Raw genomic sequence first — 24,247 nt, forward strand, 5'->3', positions numbered from 1 at the left:
GTGGAGTGCGGCTCTGCGGGTGGAGGTCGGTGCTGGAGGCTCCATTATTCTCTATGTGGAGGGCGGCTCTGCGGGTGGAGGTCGGTGCTGGGTCTCCATTATTCTCTATGTGGAGTGCGGCTCTGCGGGTGGAGGTCGGTGCTGGAGGCTCCATTATTCTCTATGTGGAGTGCGGCTCTGCGGGTGGAGGTCGGTGCTGGAGGCCCCATTATTCTATATGTGGAGTGCGGCTCTGGGGGTGGAGGTCGGTGCTGGAGGCTCCATTATTCTCTATGTGGAGTGCGGCTCTGCAGGTGGAGGTAGGTGCTGGAGGCTCCATTATTCTCTATTTGGAGTGCGGCTCTGCGGGTGGAGGTCGGTGCTGGAGGCTCCATTATTCTCTATGTGGAGTGCGGCTCTGCAGGTGGAGGTAGGTGCTGGAGGCTCCATTATTCTCTATGTGGAGTGCGGCTCTGCGGGTGGAGGTCGGTGCTGGAGGCTCCATTATTCTCTATGTGGAGTGCGGGTGGAGGTCGGTGCTGGAGGCTCCATTATTCTCTATGTGGAGTGCGGCTCTGCGGGTGGAGGTCGGTGTTGGAGGCTCCATTATTCTCTATGTGGAGTGCGGCTCTGCGGGTGGAGGTCGGTGCTGGAGGCTCCATTATTCTCTATGTGGAGTACGGCTCTGCGGGTGGAGGTCGGTGCTGGAGGCTCCATTATTCTCTATTTGGAGTGCGGCTCTGCGGGTGGAGGTCGGTGCTGGAGGCTCCATTATTCTCTATTTGGAGTGCGGCTCTGCGGGTGGAGGTCGGTGCTGGAGGCTCCATTATTCTCTATGTGGAGTGCGGGAGGAGGTCAGTGCTGGAGGCTCCATTATTCTCTATGTGGAGTGCGGCTCTGCGGGTGGAGGTCGGTGCTGGAGGCTCCATTATTCTCTATGTGGAGTGCGGCTCTGCGGGTGGAGGTCGGTGCTGGAGGCTCCATTATTCTCTATTTGGAGTGCGGCTCTGCGGGTGGAGGTCGGTGCTGGAGGCTCCATTATTCTCTATTTGGAGTGCGGCTCTGCGGGTGGAGGTCGGTGCTGGAGGCTCCATTATTCTCTATGTGGAGTGCGGGTGGAGGTCGGTGCTGGAGGCTCCATTATTCTCTATGTGGAGTGCGGCTCTGCGGGTGGAGGTCGGTGCTGGAGGCTCCATTATTCTCTATGTGGAGGTCGGTGCTGGAGGCTCCATTATTCTCTATGTGGAGTGCGGCTCTGCGGGTGGAGGTCGGTGCTGGAGGCTCCATTATTCCCTTTGTGGAGTGCGGCTCTACGGGTGGAGGTCGGTGCTGGAGGCTCCATTATTCTCTATGTGGAGTGCGGCTCTGCGGGTGGAGGTCGGTGCTGGAGGCTCAATTATTCTCTATGTGGAGTGCGGCTCTGCGGGTGGAGGTTGGTGCTGGAGGCTCCATTATTCTCTATGTGGAGTGCGGCTCTGCGGGTGGAGGTCGGTGCTGGAGGCTCCATTATTCTCTATGTGGAGTGCGGCTCTGCGGGTGGAGGTCGGTGCTGGAGGCTCCATTATTCTCTATGTGGAGTGTGGCTCTGCGGGTGGAGGTAGGTGCTGGAGGCTCCATTATTCTCTATGTGGAGTGCGGCTCTGCGGGTGGAGGTCGGTGCTGGAGGCTCCATTATTCTCTATGTGGAGTGCGGCTCTGCGGGTGGAGGTCGGTGCTGGAGGCTCCATTATTCTCTATGTGGAGTGCGGCTCTGCGGGTGGAGGTCGGTGCTGGAGGCTCCATTATTCTCTATGTGGAGTGCGGCTCTGCGGGTGGAGGTCGGTGCTGGAGGCTCCATTATTTTCTATTTGGAGTGCGGCTCTGCGGGTGGAGGTCGGTGCTGGAGGCTCCATTATTCTCTATGTGGAGTGCGGCTCTGCGGGTGAAGGTCGGTGCTGGAGGCTCCATTATTCTCTATGTGGAGTGCGGCTCTGCGGGTGGAGGTCGGTGCTGGAGGCTCCATTATTCTCTATGTGGAGTGCGGCTCTGCGGGTGGAGGTCGGTGCTGGAGGCCCCATTATTCTCTATGTGGAGTGCGGCTCTGCGGGTGGAGGTCGGTGCTGGAGGCTCCATTATTCTCTATGTGGAGTGCGGCTCTGCGGGTGGAGGTCGGTGCTGGAGGCTCCATTATTTTCTATTTGGAGTGCGGCTCTGCGGGTGGAGGTCGGTGCTGGAGGCTCCATTATTCTCTATGTGGAGTGCGGCTCTGCGGGTGAAGGTCGGTGCTGGAGGCTCCATTATTCTCTATGTGGAGTGCGGCTCTGCGGGTGGAGGTCGGTGCTGGAGGCTCCATTATTCTCTATGTGGAGTGCGGCTCTGCGGGTGGAGGTCGGTGCTGGAGGCCCCATTATTCTCTATGTGGAGTGCGGCTCTGCGGGTGGAGGTCGGTGCTGGAGGCTCCATTATTCTCTATGTGGAGGTCGGTGCTGGAGGCCCCATTATTCTCTATGTGGAGTGCGGCTCTGCAGGTGGAGGTCGGTGCTGGAGGCTCCATTATTCTCTATTTGGAGTGCGGCTCTGCGGGTGGAGGTCGGTGCTAGAGGCTCCATTATTCTCTATGTGGAGTGCGGCTCTGCGGGTGGAGGTCGGTGCTGGAGGCTCCATTATTCTCTATGTGGAGTGCGGGTGGAGGTCGGTGCTGGAGGCTCCATTATTCTCTATGTGGAGTGCGGCTCTGCGGGTGGAGGTCGGTGCTGGAGGCCCCATTATTCTCTATGTGGAGTGCGGCTCTGCGGGTGGAGGTCGGTGCTGGAGGCTCCATTATTCTCTATGTGGAGTGCGGGTGGAGGTCGGTGCTGGAGGCTCCATTATTCTCTATGTGGAGTGCGGCTCTGCGGGTGGAGGTCGGTGCTGGAGGCTCCATTATTCTCTATGTGGAGGTCGGTGCTGGAGGCTCCATTATTCTCTATGTGGAGTGCAGCTCTGCGGGTGTAGGTCGGTGCTGGAGGCCCCATTATTCTCTATGTGGAGTGCGGCTCTGCGTGTGGAGGTCGGTGCTGGAGGCTCCATTATTCTCTATGTGGAGTGCGGCTCTGCGGGTGGAGGTAGGCGCTGGAGGCTCCATTATTCTCTATGTGGAGTGCGGCTCTGCGGGTGGAGGTCGGTGCTGGAGGCTCCATTATTCTCTATGTGGAGTGTGGCTCTGCGGGTGGAGGTCGGTGCTGGAGGCTCCATTATTCTCTATGTGGAGTGCGGCTCTGCGGGTGGAGGTCCGTGCTGGAGGCTCCATTATTCTCTATGTGGAGTGCGGCTCTGCGGGTGGAGGTCGGTGCTGGAGGCTCCATTATTCTATATGTGGAGTGCGGCTCTGCGGGTGGAGGTCGGTGCTGCAGGCTCCATTATTCTCTGTGTGGAGTGCGGCTCTGCGGGTGGAGGTCGGTGCTGGAGGCTCCATTATTCTCTATGTGGAGTGCGGCTCTGCGGGTGGAGATTGGTGCTGGAGGCTCCATTATTCTCTATTTGGAGTGCGGCTCTGCGGGTGGAGGTCGGTGCTGGAGGCTCCATTATTCTCTATGTGGAGTGCGGCTCTGCGGGTGGAGGTCGGTGCTGGAGGCTCCATTATTCTCTATGTGGAGTGCGGCTCTGCGGGTGGAGGTCGGTGCTGGAGGCTCCATTATTCTCTATGTGGAGTGCGGCTCTGTGGGTGGAGGTCGGTGCTGGAGGCTCCATTATTCTCTATGTGGAGTGCGGCTCTGCGGGTGGAGGTCCGTGCTGGAGGCTCCATTATTCTCTATGTGGAGTGCGGCTCTGCGGGTGGAGGTCGGTGCTGGAGGCTCCATTATTCTATATGTGGAGTGCGGCTCTGCGGGTGGAGGTCGGTGCTGCAGGCTCCATTATTCTCTATGTGGAGTGCGGCTCTGCGGGTGGAGGTCGGTGCTGGAGGCTCCATTATTCTCTATGTGGAGTGCGGCTCTGCGGGTGGAGATTGGTGCTGGAGGCTCCATTATTCTCTATTTGGAGTGCGGCTCTGCGGGTGGAGGTCGGTGCTGGAGGCTCCATTATTCTCTATGTGGAGTGCGGCTCTGCGGGTGGAGGTCGGTGCTGGAGGCTCCATTATTCTCTATGTGGAGTGCGGCTCTGCGGGTGGAGGTCGGTGCTGGAGGCTCCATTATTCTCTATGTGGAGTGCGGCTCTGTGGGTGGAGGTCGGTGCTGGAGGCTCCATTATTCTCTATGTGGAGTGCGGCTCTGCGGGTGGAGATTGGTGCTGGAGGCTCCATTATTCTTTATGTGGAGTGCGGCTCTGAGGGTGGAGGTCGGTGCTGGAGGCTCCATTATTCTCTATGTGGAGTGCGGCTCTGTGGGTGGAGGTCGGTGCTGGAGGCTCCATTATTCTCTCTGTGGAGTGCGGCTCTGCGGGTGGAGGTCGGTGCTGGAGGCTCCATTATTCTCTATGTGGAGTGCGGCTCTGCGGGTGGCGGTCGGTGCTGGGTCTCCATTATTCTCTATGTGGAGTGCGGCTCTGGGGGTGGAGGTCGGTGCTGGAGGCTCCATTATTCTCTATGTGGAGTGCGGCTCTGCAGGTGGAGGTAGGTGCTGGAGGCTCCATTATTCTCTATTTGGAGTGCGGCTCTGCGGGTGGAGGTCGGTGCTGGAGGCTCCATTATTCTCTATGTGGAGTGCGGCTCTGCAGGTGGAGGTAGGTGCTGGAGGCTCCATTATTCTCTATGTGGAGTGCGGCTCTGCGGGTGGAGGTCGGTGCTGGAGGCTCCATTATTCTCTATGTGGAGTGCGGGTGGAGGTCGGTGCTGGAGGCTCCATTATTCTCTATGTGGAGTGCGGCTCTGCGGGTGGAGGTCGGTGTTGGAGGCTCCATTATTCTCTATGTGGAGTGCGGCTCTGCGGGTGGAGGTCGGTGCTGGAGGCTCCATTATTCTCTATGTGGAGTGCGGCTCTGCGGGTGGAGGTCGGTGCTGGAGGCTCCATTATTCTCTATTTGGAGTGCGGCTCTGCGGGTGGAGGTCGGTGCTGGAGGCTCCATTATTCTCTATTTGGAGTGCGGCTCTGCGGGTGGAGGTCGGTGCTGGAGGCTCCATTATTCTCTATGTGGAGTGCGGGTGGAGGTCGGTGCTGGAGGCTCCATTATTCTCTATGTGGAGTGCGGCTCTGCGGGTGGAGGTCGGTGCTGGAGGCTCCATTATTCTCTATGTGGAGTGCGGCTCTGCGGGTGGAGGTCGGTGCTGGAGGCTCCATTATTCTCTATTTGGAGTGCGGCTCTGCGGGCGGAGGTCGGTGCTGGAGGCTTCATTATTCTCTATTTGGAGTGCGGCTCTGCGGGTGGAGGTCGGTGCTGGAGGCTCCATTATTCTCTATGTGGAGTGCGGGTGGAGGTCGGTGCTGGAGGCTCCATTATTCTCTATGTGGAGTGCGGCTCTGCGGGTGGAGGTCGGTGCTGGAGGCCCCATTATTCTCTATGTGGAGTGCGGCTCTGCGGGTGGAGGTCGGTGCTGGAGGCTCCATTATTCTCTATGTGGAGGTCGGTGCTGGAGGCTCCATTATTCTCTATGTGGAGTGCGGCTCTGCGGGTGGAGGTCGGTGCTGGAGGCTCCATTATTCCCTTTGTGGAGTGCGGCTCTACGGGTGGAGGTCGGTGCTGGAGGCTCCATTATTCTCTATGTGGAGTGCGGCTCTGCGGGTGGAGGTCGGTGCTGGAGGCTCAATTATTCTCTATGTGGAGTGCGGCTCTGCGGGTGGAGGTTGGTGCTGGAGGCTCCATTATTCTCTATGTGGAGTGCGGCTCTGCGGGTGGAGGTCGGTGCTGGAGGCTCCATTATTCTCTATGTGGAGTGCGGCTCTGCGGGTGGAGGTCGGTGCTGGAGGCTCCATTATTCTCTATGTGGAGTGTGGCTCTGCGGGTGGAGGTAGGTGCTGGAGGCTCCATTATTCTCTATGTGGAGTGCGGCTCTGCGGGTGGAGGTCGGTGCTGGAGGCTCCATTATTCTCTATGTGGAGTGCGGCTCTGCGGGTGGAGGTCGGTGCTGGAGGCTCCATTATTCTCTATGTGGAGTGCGGCTCTGCGGGTGGAGGTCGGTGCTGGAGGCTCCATTATTCTCTATGTGGAGTGCGGCTCTGCGGGTGGAGGTCGGTGCTGGAGGCTCCATTATTTTCTATTTGGAGTGCGGCTCTGCGGGTGGAGGTCGGTGCTGGAGGCTCCATTATTCTCTATGTGGAGTGCGGCTCTGCGGGTGAAGGTCGGTGCTGGAGGCTCCATTATTCTCTATGTGGAGTGCGGCTCTGCGGGTGGAGGTCGGTGCTGGAGGCTCCATTATTCTCTATGTGGAGTGCGGCTCTGCGGGTGGAGGTCGGTGCTGGAGGCCCCATTATTCTCTATGTGGAGTGCGGCTCTGCGGGTGGAGGTCGGTGCTGGAGGCTCCATTATTCTCTATGTGGAGTGCGGCTCTGCGGGTGGAGGTCGGTGCTGGAGGCTCCATTATTTTCTATTTGGAGTGCGGCTCTGCGGGTGGAGGTCGGTGCTGGAGGCTCCATTATTCTCTATGTGGAGTGCGGCTCTGCGGGTGAAGGTCGGTGCTGGAGGCTCCATTATTCTCTATGTGGAGTGCGGCTCTGCGGGTGGAGGTCGGTGCTGGAGGCTCCATTATTCTCTATGTGGAGTGCGGCTCTGCGGGTGGAGGTCGGTGCTGGAGGCCCCATTATTCTCTATGTGGAGTGCGGCTCTGCGGGTGGAGGTCGGTGCTGGAGGCTCCATTATTCTCTATGTGGAGGTCGGTGCTGGAGGCCCCATTATTCTCTATGTGGAGTGCGGCTCTGCAGGTGGAGGTCGGTGCTGGAGGCTCCATTATTCTCTATTTGGAGTGCGGCTCTGCGGGTGGAGGACGGTGCTGGAGGCTCCATTATTCTCTATGTGGAGTGCGGCTCTGCGGGTGGAGGTCGGTGCTGGAGGCTCCATTATTCTCTATGTGGAGTGCGGGTGGAGGTCGGTGCTGGAGGCTCCATTATTCTCTATGTGGAGTGCGGCTCTGCGGGTGGAGGTCGGTGCTGGAGGCCCCATTATTCTCTATGTGGAGTGCGGCTCTGCGGGTGGAGGTCGGTGCTGGAGGCTCCATTATTCTCTATGTGGAGTGCGGGTGGAGGTCGGTGCTGGAGGCTCCATTATTCTCTATGTGGAGTGCGGCTCTGCGGGTGGAGGTCGGTGCTGGAGGCTCCATTATTCTCTATGTGGAGGTCGGTGCTGGAGGCTCCATTATTCTCTATGTGGAGTGCAGCTCTGCGGGTGTAGGTCGGTGCTGGAGGCCCCATTATTCTCTATGTGGAGTGCGGCTCTGCGGGTGGAGGTCGGTGCTGGAGGCTCCATTATTCTCTATGTGGAGTGCGGCTCTGCGGGTGGAGGTAGGCGCTGGAGGCTCCATTATTCTCTATGTGGAGTGCGGCTCTGCGGGTGGAGGTCGGTGCTGGAGGCTCCATTATTCTCTATGTGGAGTGTGGCTCTGCGGGTGGAGGTCGGTGCTGGAGGCTCCATTATTCTCTATGTGGAGTGCGGCTCTGCGGGTGGAGGTCCGTGCTGGAGGCTCCATTATTCTCTATGTGGAGTGCGGCTCTGCGGGTGGAGGTCGGTGCTGGAGGCTCCATTATTCTATATGTGGAGTGCGGCTCTGCGGGTGGAGGTCGGTGCTGCAGGCTCCATTATTCTCTGTGTGGAGTGCGGCTCTGCGGGTGGAGGTCGGTGCTGGAGGCTCCATTATTCTCTATGTGGAGTGCGGCTCTGCGGGTGGAGATTGGTGCTGGAGGCTCCATTATTCTCTATTTGGAGTGCGGCTCTGCGGGTGGAGGTCGGTGCTGGAGGCTCCATTATTCTCTATGTGGAGTGCGGCTCTGCGGGTGGAGGTCGGTGCTGGAGGCTCCATTATTCTCTATGTGGAGTGCGGCTCTGTGGGTGGAGGTCGGTGCTGGAGGCTCCATTATTCTCTATGTGGAGTGCGGCTCTGCGGGTGGAGGTCCGTGCTGGAGGCTCCATTATTCTCTATGTGGAGTGCGGCTCTGCGGGTGGAGGTCGGTGCTGGAGGCTCCATTATTCTATATGTGGAGTGCGGCTCTGCGGGTGGAGGTCGGTGCTGCAGGCTCCATTATTCTCTATGTGGAGTGCGGCTCTGCGGGTGGAGGTCGGTGCTGGAGGCTCCATTATTCTCTATGTGGAGTGCGGCTCTGCGGGTGGAGATTGGTGCTGGAGGCTCCATTATTCTCTATTTGGAGTGCGGCTCTGCGGGTGGAGGTCGGTGCTGGAGGCTCCATTATTCTCTATGTGGAGTGCGGCTCTGCGGGTGGAGGTCGGTGCTGGAGGCTCCATTATTCTCTATGTGGAGTGCGGCTCTGCGGGTGGAGGTCGGTGCTGGAGGCTCCATTATTCTCTATGTGGAGTGCGGCTCTGTGGGTGGAGGTCGGTGCTGGAGGCTCCATTATTCTCTATGTGGAGTGCGGCTCTGCGGGTGGAGATTGGTGCTGGAGGCTCCATTATTCTTTATGTGGAGTGCGGCTCTGAGGGTGGAGGTCGGTGCTGGAGGCTCCATTATTCTCTATGTGGAGTGCGGCTCTGTGGGTGGAGGTCGGTGCTGGAGGCCCCATTATTCTCTATGTGGAGTGCGGCTCTGCGGGTGGAGGTTGGTGCTGGAGGCTCCATTATTCTCTATGTGGAGTGCGGCTCTGCGGGTGGAGGTCGGTGCTGGAGGCTCCATTATTCTCTATGTGGAGTGCGGCTCTGTGGGTGGAGGTCGGTGCTGGAGGCTCCATTATTCTCTATGTGGAGTGCGGCTCTGCGGGTGGAGGTCGGTGCTGGAGGCTCCATTATTCTCTATGTGGAGTGCGGCTCTGTGGGTGGAGGTCGGTGCTGGAGGCTCCATTATTCTCTATGTGGAGTGCGGCTCTGCGGGTGGAGGTCGGTGCTGGAGGCTCCATTATTCTCTATGTGGAGTGCGGCTCTGAGGGTGGAGGTCGGTGCTGGAGGCTCCATTATTCTCTATGTGGAGTGCGGCTCTGAGGGTGGAGGTCGGTGCTGGAGGCTCCATTATTCTCTATGTGGAGTGCGGCTCTGCGGGTGGAGGTCGGTGCTGGAGGCTCCATTATTCTCTATGTGGAGTGCGGCTCTGAGGGTGGAGGTCGGTGCTGGAGGCTCCATTATTCTCTATGTGGAGTGCGGCTCTGAGGGTGGAGGTCGGTGCTGGAGGCTCCATTATTCTCTATGTGGAGTGCGGCTCTGCGGGTGGAGGTCGGTGCTGGAGGCTCCATTATTCTCTATGTGGAGTGCGGCTCTGCGGGTGGAGGTCGGTGCTGGAGGCTCCATTATTCTCTATTTGGAGTGCGGCTCTGCGGGTGGAGGTCGGTGCTGGAGGCTCCATTATTCTCTATTTGGAGTGCGGCTCTGCGGGTGGAGGTCGGTGCTGGAGGCTCCATTATTCTCTATGTGGAGTGCGGGTGGAGGTCGGTGCTGGAGGCTCCATTATTCTCTATGTGGAGTGCGGCTCTGCGGGTGGAGGTCGGTGCTGGAGGCCCCATTATTCTCTATGTGGAGTGCGGGTGGAGGTCGGTGCTGGAGGCTCCATTATTCTCTATGTGGAGTGCGGGTGGAGGTCGGTGCTGGAGGCTCCATTATTCTCTATGTGGAGTGCGGCTCTGCGGGTGGAGGTCGGTGCTGGAGGCTCCATTATTCTCTATGTGGAGTGCGGGTGGAGGTCGGTGCTGGAGGCTCCATTATTCTCTATGTGGAGTGCGGCTCTGCGGGTGGAGGTCGGTGCTGGAGGCTCCATTATTCTCTATGTGGAGTGCGGCTCTGCGGGTGGAGGTCGGTGCTGGAGGCTCCATTCTCTATGTGGAGTGCGGCTCTGCGGGTGGAGGTCGGTGCTGGAGGCTCCATTATTCTCTATGTGGAGGTCGGTGCTGGAGGCTCCATTATTCTCTATGTGGAGTGCGGCTCTGCGGGTGGAGGTCGGTGCTGGAGGCTCCATTATTCCCTTTGTGGAGTGCGGCTCTACGGGTGGAGGTCGGTGCTGGAGGCTCCATTATTCTCTATGTGGAGTGCGGCTCTGCGGGTGGAGGTCGGTGCTGGAGGCTCCATTATTCTCTATGTGGAGTGCGGCTCTGCGGGTGGAGGTCGGTGCTGGAGGCCCCATTATTCTCTATGTGGAGTGCGGCTCTGCGGGTGGAGGTCGGTGCTGGAGGCTCCATTATTCTCTATGTGGAGTGCGGCTCTGCGGGTGGAGGTCGGTGCTGGAGGCTCCATTATTTTCTATTTGGAGTGCGGCTCTGCGGCTGGAGGTCGGTGCTGGAGGCTCCATTATTCTCTATGTGGAGTGCGGCTCTGCGGGTGGAGGTCGGTGCTGGAGGCCCCATTATTCTCTATGTGGAGTGCGGGTGGAGGTCGGTGCTGGAGGCTCCATTATTCTCTATGTGGAGTGCGGGTGGAGGTCGGTGCTGGAGGCTCCATTATTCTCTATGTGGAGTGCGGCTCTGCGGGTGGAGGTCGGTGCTGGAGGCTCCATTATTCTCTATGTGGAGTGCGGGTGGAGGTCGGTGCTGGAGGCTCCATTATTCTCTATGTGGAGTGCGGCTCTGCGGGTGGAGGTCGGTGCTGGAGGCTCCATTATTCTCTATGTGGAGTGCGGCTCTGCGGGTGGAGGTCGGTGCTGGAGGCTCCATTCTCTATGTGGAGTGCGGCTCTGCGGGTGGAGGTCGGTGCTGGAGGCTCCATTATTCTCTATGTGGAGGTCGGTGCTGGAGGCTCCATTATTCTCTATGTGGAGTGCGGCTCTGCGGGTGGAGGTCGGTGCTGGAGGCTCCATTATTCCCTTTGTGGAGTGCGGCTCTACGGGTGGAGGTCGGTGCTGGAGGCTCCATTATTCTCTATGTGGAGTGCGGCTCTGCGGGTGGAGGTCGGTGCTGGAGGCTCCATTATTCTCTATGTGGAGTGCGGCTCTGCGGGTGGAGGTCGGTGCTGGAGGCCCCATTATTCTCTATGTGGAGTGCGGCTCTGCGGGTGGAGGTCGGTGCTGGAGGCTTCATTATTCTCTATGTGGAGGTCGGTGCTGGAGGCCCCATTATTCTCTCTGTTGAGTGCGGCTCTGCAGGTGGAGGTCGGTGCTGGAGGCTCCATTATTCTCTATTTGGAGTGCGGCTCTGCGGGTGGAGGTCGGTGCTGGAGGCTCCATTATTCTCTATGTGGAGTGCGGCTCTGCGGGTGGAGGTCGGTGCTGGAGGCTCCATTATTCTCTATGTGGAGTGCGGGTGGAGGTCGGTGCTGGAGGCTCCATTATTCTCTATGTGGAGTGCGGCTCTGCGGGTGGAGGTCGGTGCTGGAGGCCCCATTATTCTCTATGTGGAGTGCGGCTCTGCGGGTGGAGGTCGGTGCTGGAGGCTCCATTATTCTCTATGTGGAGTGCGGGTGGAGGTCGGTGCTGGAGGCTCCATTATTCTCTATGTGGAGTGCGGCTCTGCGGGTGGAGGTCGGTGCTGGAGGCTCCATTATTCTCTATGTGGAGGTCGGTGCTGGAGGCTCCATTATTCTCTATGTGGAGTGCAGCTCTGCGGGTGTAGGTCGGTGTTGGAGGCCCCATTATTCTCTATGTGGAGTGCGGCTCTGCGGGTGGAGGTCGGTGCTGGAGGCTCCATTATTCTCTATGTGGAGTGCGGCTCTGCGGGTGGAGGTAGGCGCTGGAGGCTCCATTATTCTCTATGTGGAGTGCGGCTCTGCGGGTGTAGGTCGGTGCTGGAGGCTCCATTATTCTCTATGTGGAGTGTGGCTCTGCGGGTGGAGGTCGGTGCTGGAGGCTCCATTTTTCTCTATGTGGAGTGCGGCTCTGCGGGTGGAGGTCCGTGCTGGAGGCTCCATTATTCTCTATGTGGAGTGCGGCTCTGCGGGTGGAGGTCGGTGCTGGAGGCTCCATTATTCTATATGTGGAGTGCGGCTCTGCGGGTGGAGGTCGGTGCTGCAGGCTCCATTATTCTCTGTGTGGAGTGCGGCTCTGCGGGTGGAGGTCGGTGCTGGAGGCTCCATTATTCTCTATGTGGAGTGCGGCTCTGCGGGTGGAGGTCGGTGCTGGAGGCTCCATTATTCTCTATTTGGAGTGCGGCTCTGCGGGTGGAGGTCGGTGCTGGAGGCTCCATTATTCTCTATGTGGAGTGCGGCTCTGAGGGTGGAGGTCGGTGCTGGAGGCTCCATTATTCTCTATGAGGAGTGCGGCTCTGCGGGTGTAGGTCGGTGCTGGAGGCCCCATTATTCTCTATGTGGAGTGCGGCTCTGCGGGTGGAGGTCGGTGCTGGAGGCTCCATTATTCTCTATGTGGAGTGCCGCTCTGTGGGTGGAGGTCGGTGCTGGAGGCTCCATTATTCTCTATGTGGAGTGCGGCTCTGCGGGTGGAGGTCGGTGCTGGAGGCTCCATTATTCTCTATGTGGAGTGCCGCTCTGTGGGTGGAGGTCGGTGCTGGAGGCTCCATTATTCTCTATGTGGAGTGCGGCTCTGCGGGTGGAGGTCGGTGCTGGAGGCTCCATTATTCTCTATGTGGAGTGCCGCTCTGTGGGTGGAGGTCGGTGCTGGAGGCCCCATTATTCTCTATGTGGAGTGCGGCTCTGAGGGTGGAGGTCGGTGCTGGAGGCTCCATTATTCTCTATGTGGAGTGCGGCTCTGCGGTGGAGGGATGTGGAGATTCCCCATTACTGGCGCATTAATACTATAAATATATTGCACAGGGGATATCGCAGCCAATTCCCACAAGAAGAATCCTGGAAACACAGAATTAGAAATGATTCTTTCTCCGCAGTTTCTACAGGACTTAATACATTCCTGATTCCGGAGAGTAATAGAAATACGGCAGAAAACAGGAAGAAAGTTCAGTGAAGAAGCTTCATAGAAAGACATTGAAGTTACAGAGGACATTTAACCCTTTGGGAGAAAGTGATTCCAGCACTTTACCGAGTAGATCCCACCAGAACTGTAGCAGGTAAAGACCCCAATATCCACAGATGTCCCTTCTAATTGGTGGACTCTGTCACCTCTAAGGGTATGTCTCCACGTTCAGGTTTGCTTCAGGCTTTGGTCAGGATTTTATGCAGGTAAAATCCTGACTAAAAATTGCACGTGAGGTCACTGGCAGGTCACCTGCGGTGTTCTTGCGTGTTTTGCTCAATGTAGCAACATGCTGCGTTTATTAATGCATAGTGGAGACGGGATTTCATAAAATCCCCTCCACTATGCTGTAACATCTGGACGCTGCGTTTTTGACGCTGCGGCTCATCGCTGCGTCAAAAACGCAGCGTTTCCTGAACGTGGACACATAACCTTATATTCCTCAGACAGTTCTGACAAACACGAAAAAAGTGCCCCTTTATGGAGGTGACAGAAAGTCTGTTTAGTCACTTTAGCTTCATAGTATCAGCTCTAATCCAATGGTGAGAGAGCGATTTACCCTGAAGAGTCACAGATTGTGGGGTTGTTATATAATGTTATATTTAGGGGGTTTGTGTTGTCTCCTTATAAGAATCACAATGGTTTTGTTCCTTTTCCGCTGATAGATACAAACGACCCAACTATGAAAGATGGGAACCAAGGAAACATGTATTACTCTCATAGTACGGGGCCCCTTTATTGCCCCCACACAGTGTAATGTTCCCACAGTATCCTCCACACAATATAATAGTACAAGAAGCCCCACACAATCTGCTACCACCCAAACCACTAGGTAATAAATCCTCCCTTATCCCCATTCTTGATGCCTTACAGTGCCTCCTTCTTGGTTCCCCCAGTACATCCATCCTCAATTTTATTTTAGCTTTTGTGTCTTTCATGTAATACCTTATGTACTCGTGTATAAGCCGAATTTTTTTGTGCTGAAAACGTCCCCCTCGACTTATACACGAATCGTGGTCCTAGAAAGCCGGAGGGGCAGTGGCGGTCAGCGGGTCACAGAGGCAGGAGCCGGTGGCTGTGGCTAAAGCCTGTGCCGCTGCTGTAGTAGCTCACAGTGCCAGCCGCAGCCGCCGACTTCCAGCCATACATCGTACTCGCCTACCAGCGTGCCCTTGGTGCTGGCACTGCATCTCGTTCTGGCCGCCTACACCTGAGCTCTTCCTGCCGAGTGATCACATGGGACCGCTCATTATGATAATGAATATGCATGACTTTCTACTCCCATAGGTGTAGGTGCATATTCATTACCTAATGAGCAGGGCCACGTGATCGCTCAGTACAGGAAGAGCTCCGGTGGCCGGAACGATGCAGGACGCGCAGGTAGGTGAGAGGGATGGTGTTTTTTTTTTTTGTTTTTTTTTTTAAAACAACAGCAATCAAGTATAGGGTTAAGGAGCCATGCATACCAGGATAGGAATGAGGGGACAATGTATACCTGGTTTATACTCGAGTCAATAAGCTTACCCAGTTTTTTGTGTCAAAAGTAGGTGCCTCGGCTTATACTCAAGTATATGTTATATGGAATCCAAAGCAAAAATGCTAAAAAATAAAAATGAAAAAAACCTATCCTGAAAACAGTACACTGTACATGGAGACATTCGCATTAGATAACTCCTGTCTTGTTGTTCTTACAAACCATCTTTTATAAAAGCCTCAAACTTCTGTGTGTGAATCAGAGCTGAGATCTAACGTGATAGAAGATTACAGTGCGGGGAAGACGGGAAACCTTCATATAGAGGCCGGTGGGGATGGAGTCAGTGATGGACTCTGGACAAATATGTTTCTAGAGCCATAGTAGAAGATGAAGATGTCGTCCTCATCATGAAGTAGTTATTTCTCCTGTCACGTGTAATGAATATCTCCTGCAGTATTACCAATGCCGATTCCAGTGTCGGTAAATGAGACGAGAATTAGCGTTATGGAAGATGAGTCTATGAGAAACGTATTCAGCTGCCGACTCCGAGGAAGAAACTGCTTGTTGTCTGTGGCCTAAATATATAGGTTTTATTACTAGATGTAAAGAAGGAAACTAAATACTGTAAAATAATAAATCTCCTCATATGTTTCCCTTATTATCTCCAGTAATTGTATTATTACACAGGATTCTTATGATGTTACATCGGCTCATCTTCTCATTCAGGTCTCTACAATATCGGATCCTCTCAGTGAAGATCTTTCCATATAAGAGAATTTTCCTGATTTACCCATCAAGGATGAATATGGACAGAGACAAGATGGTGGAGAGGATATTACACCTCACCCTAGAGATCCTCTTCCGGCTTACTGGAGAGGTGAGAGATTCTGATGACGTCACATTACATCATTCTTATCTATGGGAATAACAGATGGACAGAACTGGAGAGGTGAGGACTCTGGAAATGTGTGTAGTGAGATTTATTAATGTGTCTCTCCATAACCAGGATTACACAGTAGTGAAGAAGACCTCTAGTGAGCGCTGTGAGGACCCTGTGTCTGAGGGATGGGGAAGACCCCTGAGCCCAATCACTGAGCCTCAACCTCACCCCCTGATACATGAGGACATCAATGACCAGAAGATCCTAGAACTTGCCTACAAGATGATTGAGCTGCTGACTGGAGAGGTGACACTGCTGGGAATGCTGGGACATTACACAGTAACAATATGAAGCGATCGGGGGGATGACGGTATTATTGTATGTGTCAGGTTCCTATAAGGTGTCAGGATGTCGCTGTCTATTTCTCCATGGAGGAGTGGGAGTATTTAGAAGCACACAGAGATCTGTACAAGGACGTCATGATGAAGGTTCCCCGGCCCCTCACATCACCAGGTAATAGACAGGACTAAATACACACGGCCTATAATTATCTGTATGTAAAGAATGAATTCAGTCCATGTATGTGTTTCCTCCAGATCTATCCAGTAAGAGGACAACACCAGAGAGATGTCCCCGTCCTCTTCTTCCTCAGGACTGTAAACAAGAAGATCCCAATGTTCCTCAGGATCATCAGGTAGATGGAGAGAAGGTGTCAGGAGATCTTCCCTATGATATGTAGACGGCTGTGAAGGTCTTGTGCTCAGTCTTGTTTTATCCACCAGTATTATATGTTTTATACTTGTGTAATGAGAACGGTGGAGATAGCAGGATTAGAGCTGATCATTGATGTGACTTCTCCATCTGTCTGTGACTTTTACAATATTTGTTTCAGGGTGAAGATCTGACCCATATTAATACTACAGGGACATATGTGAGGGGTGATGAGCGGTGTAAAGAGGAGATTACTACATATGACTACCCAGGTGAGTAGTAACCACTAAATGCAGAGGAGTCACAGATTCTTCTCAGTCACTGGCTGTGGCTGCTTTATTGGTGGTGTAGTCCGGCTATATTACCATGATCACCATTTTGCCTCTAGGCCATAACATTCTCCTCCATCCAAAACTGTTCAACTCACTTTGGGCATGAAAAGCCCTTTTCTATAGAACCTATAGCTTGGAGGATCCACCTACCCCCTTGGTTTAGGAGACGCTGACTTATCTGCCCAGATCTGTAAACTACAAAGCCAAACTGCGTACGTAGAAAGTTTTGACAAGGTAGAAAATCACTTGAGGAAAATTGTTATAATGGGCCTGTAAGAGAAAGCTGAGGGTAATGATGCTGTTGGCTTCCTAGAATCCTGATATTGGATGAATCTACCTTCTCCCCCTTCTGTGCTGCTGAATGTGATCATATGGTCCCTACAAGACCAGGTCCAGTCTTTCTGGCCAAACTTTGCTTTTATGATCAGAAACATTAAATGTGCAGTGAGGCCAAGAGTGAATCTCTGTACAATAACAGCAGAGTTTCCCTTTATCCTGACTGTTCAATTTCTTTTAAAACCGAATAACTTCAAGAAGGATTGTGATCATTCACACCTGCAGGAGATGTGTTGGCTTGAGCCCTGGTTTCATGGATTCACTCCACGTCATTAAAATATGAAAAGGAATTCAGATTACTGCACAATCTCTCCTAAAATGGGGGGTCAGTAATATTTTGTTTCCTCTTCTGTACAGGACTCATAGTGGCTTCAATGGTACACTATAAATGAGTGCAACTCTGGTTAAGTGTTGGACCTCTCCCCTCATACATACATTATTGTTGGGGATGTATTAGAATAAAAAAATGTATTTTCTTTAAATGTTCACCTGTATGATAGTTTGATTGTGGTGAGATCGCCCTGCCTCAGTTATGAGTCTTTTACTCCGTGGTAGTCCTTAACCCCTTTCTGACATTAGATTTACTATCCCGTCGAGGTGGGGTGGGCCCTTATGACCATCGACGGTATAGTATGTCATATGCGATCAGCCGAGCTCACGGGGGGGATCGCGGCTGGGTCTCAGCTGATTATCACAGCTGACATCTGGCACTATGTGCCAGGAGCGGTCACGGACCGCTCCTGGCACATTAACCCCCGGAACACTGCGATCAAACAAACACCGCTGAAAACATCATCTTGTCCTGCAAAAACATGAGCCGTCATACAGTGTCATCAGCTAAAAAAATAAGTTATAGCTCTCAGAATAAAGTGATGCAAAAACAATTACTTTTTACATAAAATAGTTTTTTTTATTGTATAAAAGCGGCAAAACCCAAAAAAATTATATAAATGAGGTATCGCTGTAATTGTACTGACCTGAAGAATAAAACTGCTTTACCAGTTTTACCAAAGGTGGAATGGTATAATCGACCCCACAAAAGAAATTCATGAATAGCTGGTTTTTGGTTATTCTGCCTAACAAAAATCGGAATGAAAAGTGATCAAAAAATGTCACGTGCCCGAAAATTGTAACCATAAAAACGTCAACTCATTCTGCAAAAAAACAAGACATCACATGACTCTGTGGACCAAAATATGGAAAAATTATAGCTCTGAAAATGTGGTGACGCAAAAATAGGAATTAGTCTTACCGGTAATAGTGTTTCCAGGAGTCCATCATGACAGCACCACCAGGAGGTTGTCCTTCATATCCTTAATAGGGACAGGAACACAGAAGAGGTTAAATAGCCCCTCCCCACCTCCACCCTTCAGTGATTTTCCAAAGTACCACACCAGGATGGATGCAAAGCAATTTTATTGAACTTCCTCTCTACACGGTGTTCCAAATTATTATGCAAATAATATTTCCTCTTATTTTCTCTAAATTACCGATCTGGATTGCAGTCATTGTTATTTTCCAGTCATCTACTATTCTAGTATATTTGTAATGTTTTGGAACAAACTGCCTATGAAAACAGTATCTTTAAAAAAAAAAAAAAAAAAAAAAAAAGACTCAATGCATGTTCCAAATTATTATGCACAGCCGAGTTTTCAACCATTTTTTTTTTTTTTTTTTTTTTTTTTTTTTTTTTTACAAAAAAATGGTCAATTGTGAAGTTATAAGCATTATCAGCTTATTACAAAATGAAATCAAACAGTTTTCAAGTGAAAACTTTATTCTAGGTGATGTTACATTTGCACATAGGACCCCTTGTTCGAAAGAAGCTTCTGAACACTCTCGTCCATTGAATTTGTCAGTTTTTGGATGGTTTCTGCTTCAATTGTTTTGCGTGTGGACAGAATACCCTCCCAGAGCTGTTGCTTAGATGTGAACTGCCTCCCGCCATCATAGACACTCCTTTTGATGATGCTCCAGAGGTTCACAATGGGGTTGAGGTCAGGGGAAGATGGTGGCCACACCATAAGTTTGTCCTCTTTTATGCCCATAGCAGCCAGAGATGCAGATGTGTTTTTTGCAGCATGAGACGGTGCATTATCATGCATGAAAATGATCTTGCTGCGGAAAGCACGGTTCTTCCTCTTGAACCATGGCAGGAAGTGTTGTCTTAGAAACTCCACATAGATTATGGAGTTCATCTTTACCCCTTCAGAGATCATAAAGGGGCCGACAATCTCTCTCCCCATGATTCCAGCCCAAAACATTACTCCACCTCCTCCTTGTTGGTGCCTTAGCCGTGCCTTCATGGGGTGTCCATCAACCAGCCATCCTCCACTCCATCCACCTGGACCATCGAGCGTTGCACGGCACTCATCGGTGAACACAGTTTGGAAGTCAGTCTTCATGTATCGTTTGGCCCACTGGAGCCGTTTCTGCTTGTGTGCAGTGGAGAGAGGTGGTCAACAGGATGGCTTATGCACAGCTGCAAACCTCTGAAGGACCCTGCTTCTTGTTCTGGGGACGTTGGAGGCACCAGCAGCTTCAAAAACTTGTCTGCTGCTATGACCAGGCATTTTTGCAGCTGCTCTTTTAACCTTACACAATTGCCTGTTGGAAAGAGTCCTCAATTTTTCCTTATCAGCACGCACACGTGTGTGCTGGGAATCAGCTACATACAGTTATATGAAAAAGTTTGTGCACCCCTATTAATCCTAAGCTTAATGTTTTATAAAAATTTGTTTTTTTTTGCAACAGCTATTTCAGTTTCATCTATCTAATAACTGTTGGACACAGTAATGTTTCAGCCTTGAAATGAGGTTTATTGTACTAACAGAAAATGTGCAATCTGCATTCAAACAAAATTTGACAGGTGGATAAGTATGGGCACCTCACCAGAATAGTGACATCAATATTTAGTAGATCCTCCTTTTGCAAAAATAACAGCCTCTAGTCGCTTCCTGTAGCTTTTAATGAGTTCCTGGATCCTGGATGAAGGTATTTTTGACCATTCCGCTTTACAAAAGAATTCCAGTTCAGTGAATTTTGATGGTCGCCGAGCATGGACAGCCCTCTTCAAATGATCCCACAGATGTTCAATGATATTCAGGTCTGGGGACTGGGATGTCTATTCCAGAACAGTGTAACTGTTCCTCTGCATGAATGCCTGAGTAGATTTGGAGCGGTGTTTTGGATCATTGTCTTGCTGAAAGATCCATCCCCTGCGTAACTTCAACTTTGTCACTGATTCATGAACATTATTGTCAAGAATCTGCTGATGCTGAGAGGAATCCATGCATCCCTTAACTTTAACAAGATTCCCGGTGCCGGCATTGGCCACACAGCCCCAAAGCATGATGGAACCTTCACCAAATTTTACTGTGGGTAGCAAGTGTTTTTCTTGGAATGCTGTGTTTTTTTGCCGCCATTCATAACGCCTTTTTGTATTACCAAACAACTCAATCTGGGTTTCATCAGTCCACAGGACATTTTTCCAAAAAGAAATTGGCTTCTCCAAATGTGCTTTTGCATACCTCAGCCGACTCTGTTTGTGGCGTGCTTGCAGAAACGGCTTCTTTCGCATCACTCTCCCATACAGCTTCTCCTTGTGCAAAGTGCGTTGTATAGTTGACCGATGCACAGTGACACCATCTGCAGCAAGTTGATGCTGCAGCTCTCTGGAGGTGATCTGAGGATTGTTCTTAACTGATCTCACCATTCTTCTTTTCTGCCTTTCTGATGTTTTTCTTGGCCTTAACAAGAACTGTACCTGTGTTCTTCCATTTCCTTACTATGTTCCTCAGAGTGGAAATTGACAGGATTAAATCTTAGACATCTTTTTGTATCCTTCCTCTGAACAATTATGTTGAATAATCTTTGTTTTCAGATCATTTGACAGTTGTTTTGAGGAGCCCATGATGCCACTCTTCAGAGGAGATTCAAACAGGAGAACAACTTGCAAGTGCAACTTTAAGTAGCTTTTCTCATGATTGCATACACCTGGCTATGAAGTTCAAAGCTCAATCAGGTTACAAAACCAAAAAAAAGTGCTTTAGTAAGTCAGTAAAAAGTAGGTAGGAGTATTTAAAACAAGAAAATGATAAGGGTGCCCATACTTATGCACCTGTCAAATTTTGTTTGAATGCAGATTGCACATTTTCTGTTAGTACAATAAACCTCATTTCAAGGCAGAAACATTACTGTGTCCAACAGTTATTAGATATATGAAACTGAAATAGCTGTTGCAATTTTTTTTTTTATAAAACATTAACCCCTTCATGACCTTGGGATTTTCCGTGTTCAGTTTTCACTCCCCTCCTTCCCAGAGCCATAACTTTTTTATTTTTCCATCAATTTGGCCATGTGAGGGCTTATTTTTTGCGGGACGAGTTGTACTTTTGAACAACATCATTGGTTTTAGCATGTCGTGTACTAGAAAACAGGAAAAAATTTCAAGTGCAGTGAAATTGCAAAAAAAGTGCAGTCCCACACTTGTTTTTTGTTTGGCTTTTTTGCTAGGTTCACTAAATGCTAAAACTGACCTGCCATTATGATTCTCCGGGTCAGTATGAGTTCATAGACACCTAACATGAGTAGGTTATTTTCTATTCGCCACGACAGCACCCACTGAGAGAGGGGATCCGCCCCTAGGAACAGGAAACCTACAGAGAGATAAAAGGGGCGGCCCCCCCTCGCTCCTCAGTTGGTTTCCTGTTCCTAGAAGGGAACCCACAGAGAAGATCTCTGCAGTTATCCAAGAAGAGGAAAAACTCGTCTGGATGCCGCCTGTACGTCTCAGCTGAGCGGCAGGGGCTCCAGAGCGAGTAAAAGCAGAGTCGGGGGTTCCTGATGGTCCCCTCCTCGTCTGCGGTGGCCGATCGGTGGGGCCTGAAGATATCAATGGTCTCCCTGCTGGGACACCGTTGTTAGAGGATGACCACGGCGGTGGAAATACCTGGTCGTTCCCGGTCTGCAGTGGTGTGGCGCTGAAACAAGCGATGGCTCCCCCGGTCCCTCAGGTATGGTGTGCGGGGTTGCGATGCCGGAAAATCTGCGGCAGACGCCGGCGCATGCGCAGTGCGTCTAGGATCCCGGATGTAGTATGGCCGACCCCCTGAGGTCGGCATTGTATTTCCGGGGGAACCGCCATATTGGATTCCTCCTGGCGGTTTTCACAGGCTTCCTGAGACAGGTAAAAAAAAAAAAAAGGCAGCGATTGCAGCTGCAGGGGCTGGGTAGTTGATAGCCTGCATTATAAAGTCTGTTAAGGGAGGGCAAACAGCGTGCATTATGTCGTCCCATGAGGAAGTCAGTGAGCACCCCGTGGAAGAGTCACTTGTACCCAGTGGTAATGCTGCAAAAAGGAAAAGTGGACACTCTAGAAAGAGTGATTCCACTGACAAATCGGGGAGGAAATCATCCCGTTCCACACCCCAGGCCGGACGATCCATCCAACAGCCGGTATATATATACGTCAGGATGATTGGGTATGCAGCTCCATGGAAATTATATTAGTCTCCTCTGCTTATGTCCCTCTTTAGGCAAAAAGCAAGGAGAAGACCAAGCACAAGCAATGTGCTATATGTATTGAGCCCCTGCCTGACTCTTAGGCCGGCCTCACACTAGCGAGTTTTACGGACGTAAGAGCGCATAAACTACGTCCGTAAAACTCGCAAAATAAACGGCACAATTATTCTCAATGGGGCTGCTCCTATTAGCCGTATATTACGGTTCAGTATTATACGGCTTTCTACGGCCGTACAAAATCGCAGCATGCTGCGTTTGTCACCGTATTGCGCAAAAAAATCGCCAATGAAAGTCTATGGGGGCGAGAAAAATACGGATTCCACACTGACCAGCAGTGTGACTTGCGAGAAATACGCAGCGGTGTTAGTGATAAGTCGGTAATTCAATTGCCAGCTTTTCATTTCTCCTGCACAAACCCGACAGGATATGAGACATGGTTTACATACAGTAAACCATCTCATATCCCCTTTTTTTTGCATATTCCACACTACTAATGTTAGTAGTGTGTATGTGCAAAATTTCAGCGCTGTAGCTGCTAAAATAAAGGGTTAAATGGCGGAAAAAATTGGCGTGGGCTCCCGCGCAATTTTCTCCGCCAGAGTGGTAAAGCCAGTGACTGAGGGCAGATATTAATAGCCAGGAGAGGGTCCACGGTTATTGGCCCCCCCGTGGCTACAAACATCTGCCCCCAGCCACCCCAGAAAAGGCACATCTGGAAGATACGCCTATTCTGGCACTTGGCCACTCTCTTCCCACTCCCTGTAGCGGTGGGATATGGGGTAATGAAGGGTTAATGCCACCTTGCTATTGTAAGGTGACATTAAGCCAGATTAATAATGGAGAGGCGTCAATTATGACACCTATCCATTATTAATCCAATTGTAGGAAAGGGTTAAAAAACACACACATTAGTAAAAGTATTTTAATGAAATAAACACAGCGGTTGTTGTAATAATTTATTGTTCTCTCAATCCATCAGGAACACCCTCGCTTGGAAAAATAATAAACGCACAAGATACATACCCTCAGCTGAACCGTCACGTCCCACGATGTAATCCATCTGAAGGGGTTAACTAATATTACAGGCAGAGCTGCGATAAACCACTCGCTCCTGCCTGTAATCTCCGGGTGCTGAAAGGAAAGCCGGATCTGTACTTACATTGAGTCGCGGTGAGGCGCCCTCTGGTGGATGTTCTCATGAACTGCAGCCTGGGAACTTTTTCCCACGCTCCAGGTCATATGAGGACATCCACCAGGGGGCGCATCACCGCGACTGAAGGAAATGTAGGTCAATGACCTACATTTCATTCATTCGCCGGGGAATTACAAGCAGGAGCACAGCTGCATTAGCAGGGCTCCTGCCTGTAATATTAGTTAACCCCTTCAGATGGATTACATCGTGGGACGTGAGGTATGTATCTTGTGCGTTTATTATTTTTCCAAGCGAGGGTGTTCCTGATGGATTGAGAGAACAATAAATTATTACAACAACCGCTGTGTTTATTTCATTAAAATACTTTTACTAATGTGTGTGTGTATTTTTTAACCCTACAATTGGATTAATAATGGATAGGTGTCATAATTGACGCCTCTCCATTATTAATCTGGCTTAATGTCACCTTACAATAGCAAGGTGGCATTAACCCTTCATTACCCCATATCCCACAGGGAGTGGGAAGAGAGTGGCCAAGTGCCAGAATAGGCGCATCTTCCAGATGTGCCTTTTCTGGGGTGGCTGGGGGCAGATGTTTTTAGCCACGGGGGGGCCAATAACCATGGACCCTCTCCTGGCTATTAATATCTGCCCTCAGTCACTGGCTTTACCATTCTGGCGGAGAAAATTGCGCGGGAGCCCACGCCAATTTTTTCCGCCATTTAACCCTTTATTTTAGCAGCTACAGCGCTGAAATTTTGCACATACACACTACTAACATTAGTAGTGTGGAATATGCAAAAAAAAAAGGGGATATGAGATAGTTTACTGTATGTAAACCATGTCTCATATCCTGTCGGGTTTGTGCAGGAGAAATGAAAAGCCGGCAATTGAATTACCGGCTTTTCACAGCTATCGCGCTGAATGACATCTAAATACAGAATATATATATATATATATGTCTCAATGATAG

The 24,247-nt window shown here is 51.6% G+C and overlaps 1 protein-coding gene across 3 annotated transcripts in view; it reads left to right on the forward strand.

Moving 5' to 3' along the window:
- The window catches only part of LOC143767640 (uncharacterized), a 430,474-nt gene that overhangs the window by 378,111 nt on the left and 28,116 nt on the right, over positions 1–24,247 (forward strand). Inside the window, exons 2-7 of one of the 3 annotated variants that reach the window (XM_077256086.1) lie at positions 12,780–12,959; positions 15,066–15,216; positions 15,346–15,525; positions 15,609–15,732; positions 15,816–15,913; positions 16,112–16,202. The exons of the other annotated variants lie outside the window; for them this stretch is intronic. Of the exons in view, the coding sequence (XP_077112201.1) occupies positions 15,139–15,216; positions 15,346–15,525; positions 15,609–15,732; positions 15,816–15,913; positions 16,112–16,202 (571 nt within the window). The 5' untranslated portion in view covers positions 12,780–12,959; positions 15,066–15,138. The remainder of the gene's footprint in view (positions 1–12,779; positions 12,960–15,065; positions 15,217–15,345; positions 15,526–15,608; positions 15,733–15,815; positions 15,914–16,111; positions 16,203–24,247) is intronic. 3 annotated transcript variants of the gene reach the window in all.

Source organism: Ranitomeya variabilis, chromosome 4 (genome assembly GCF_051348905.1).
Source record: "Ranitomeya variabilis isolate aRanVar5 chromosome 4, aRanVar5.hap1, whole genome shotgun sequence".
NCBI lineage: Eukaryota > Metazoa > Chordata > Amphibia > Anura > Dendrobatidae > Ranitomeya > Ranitomeya variabilis.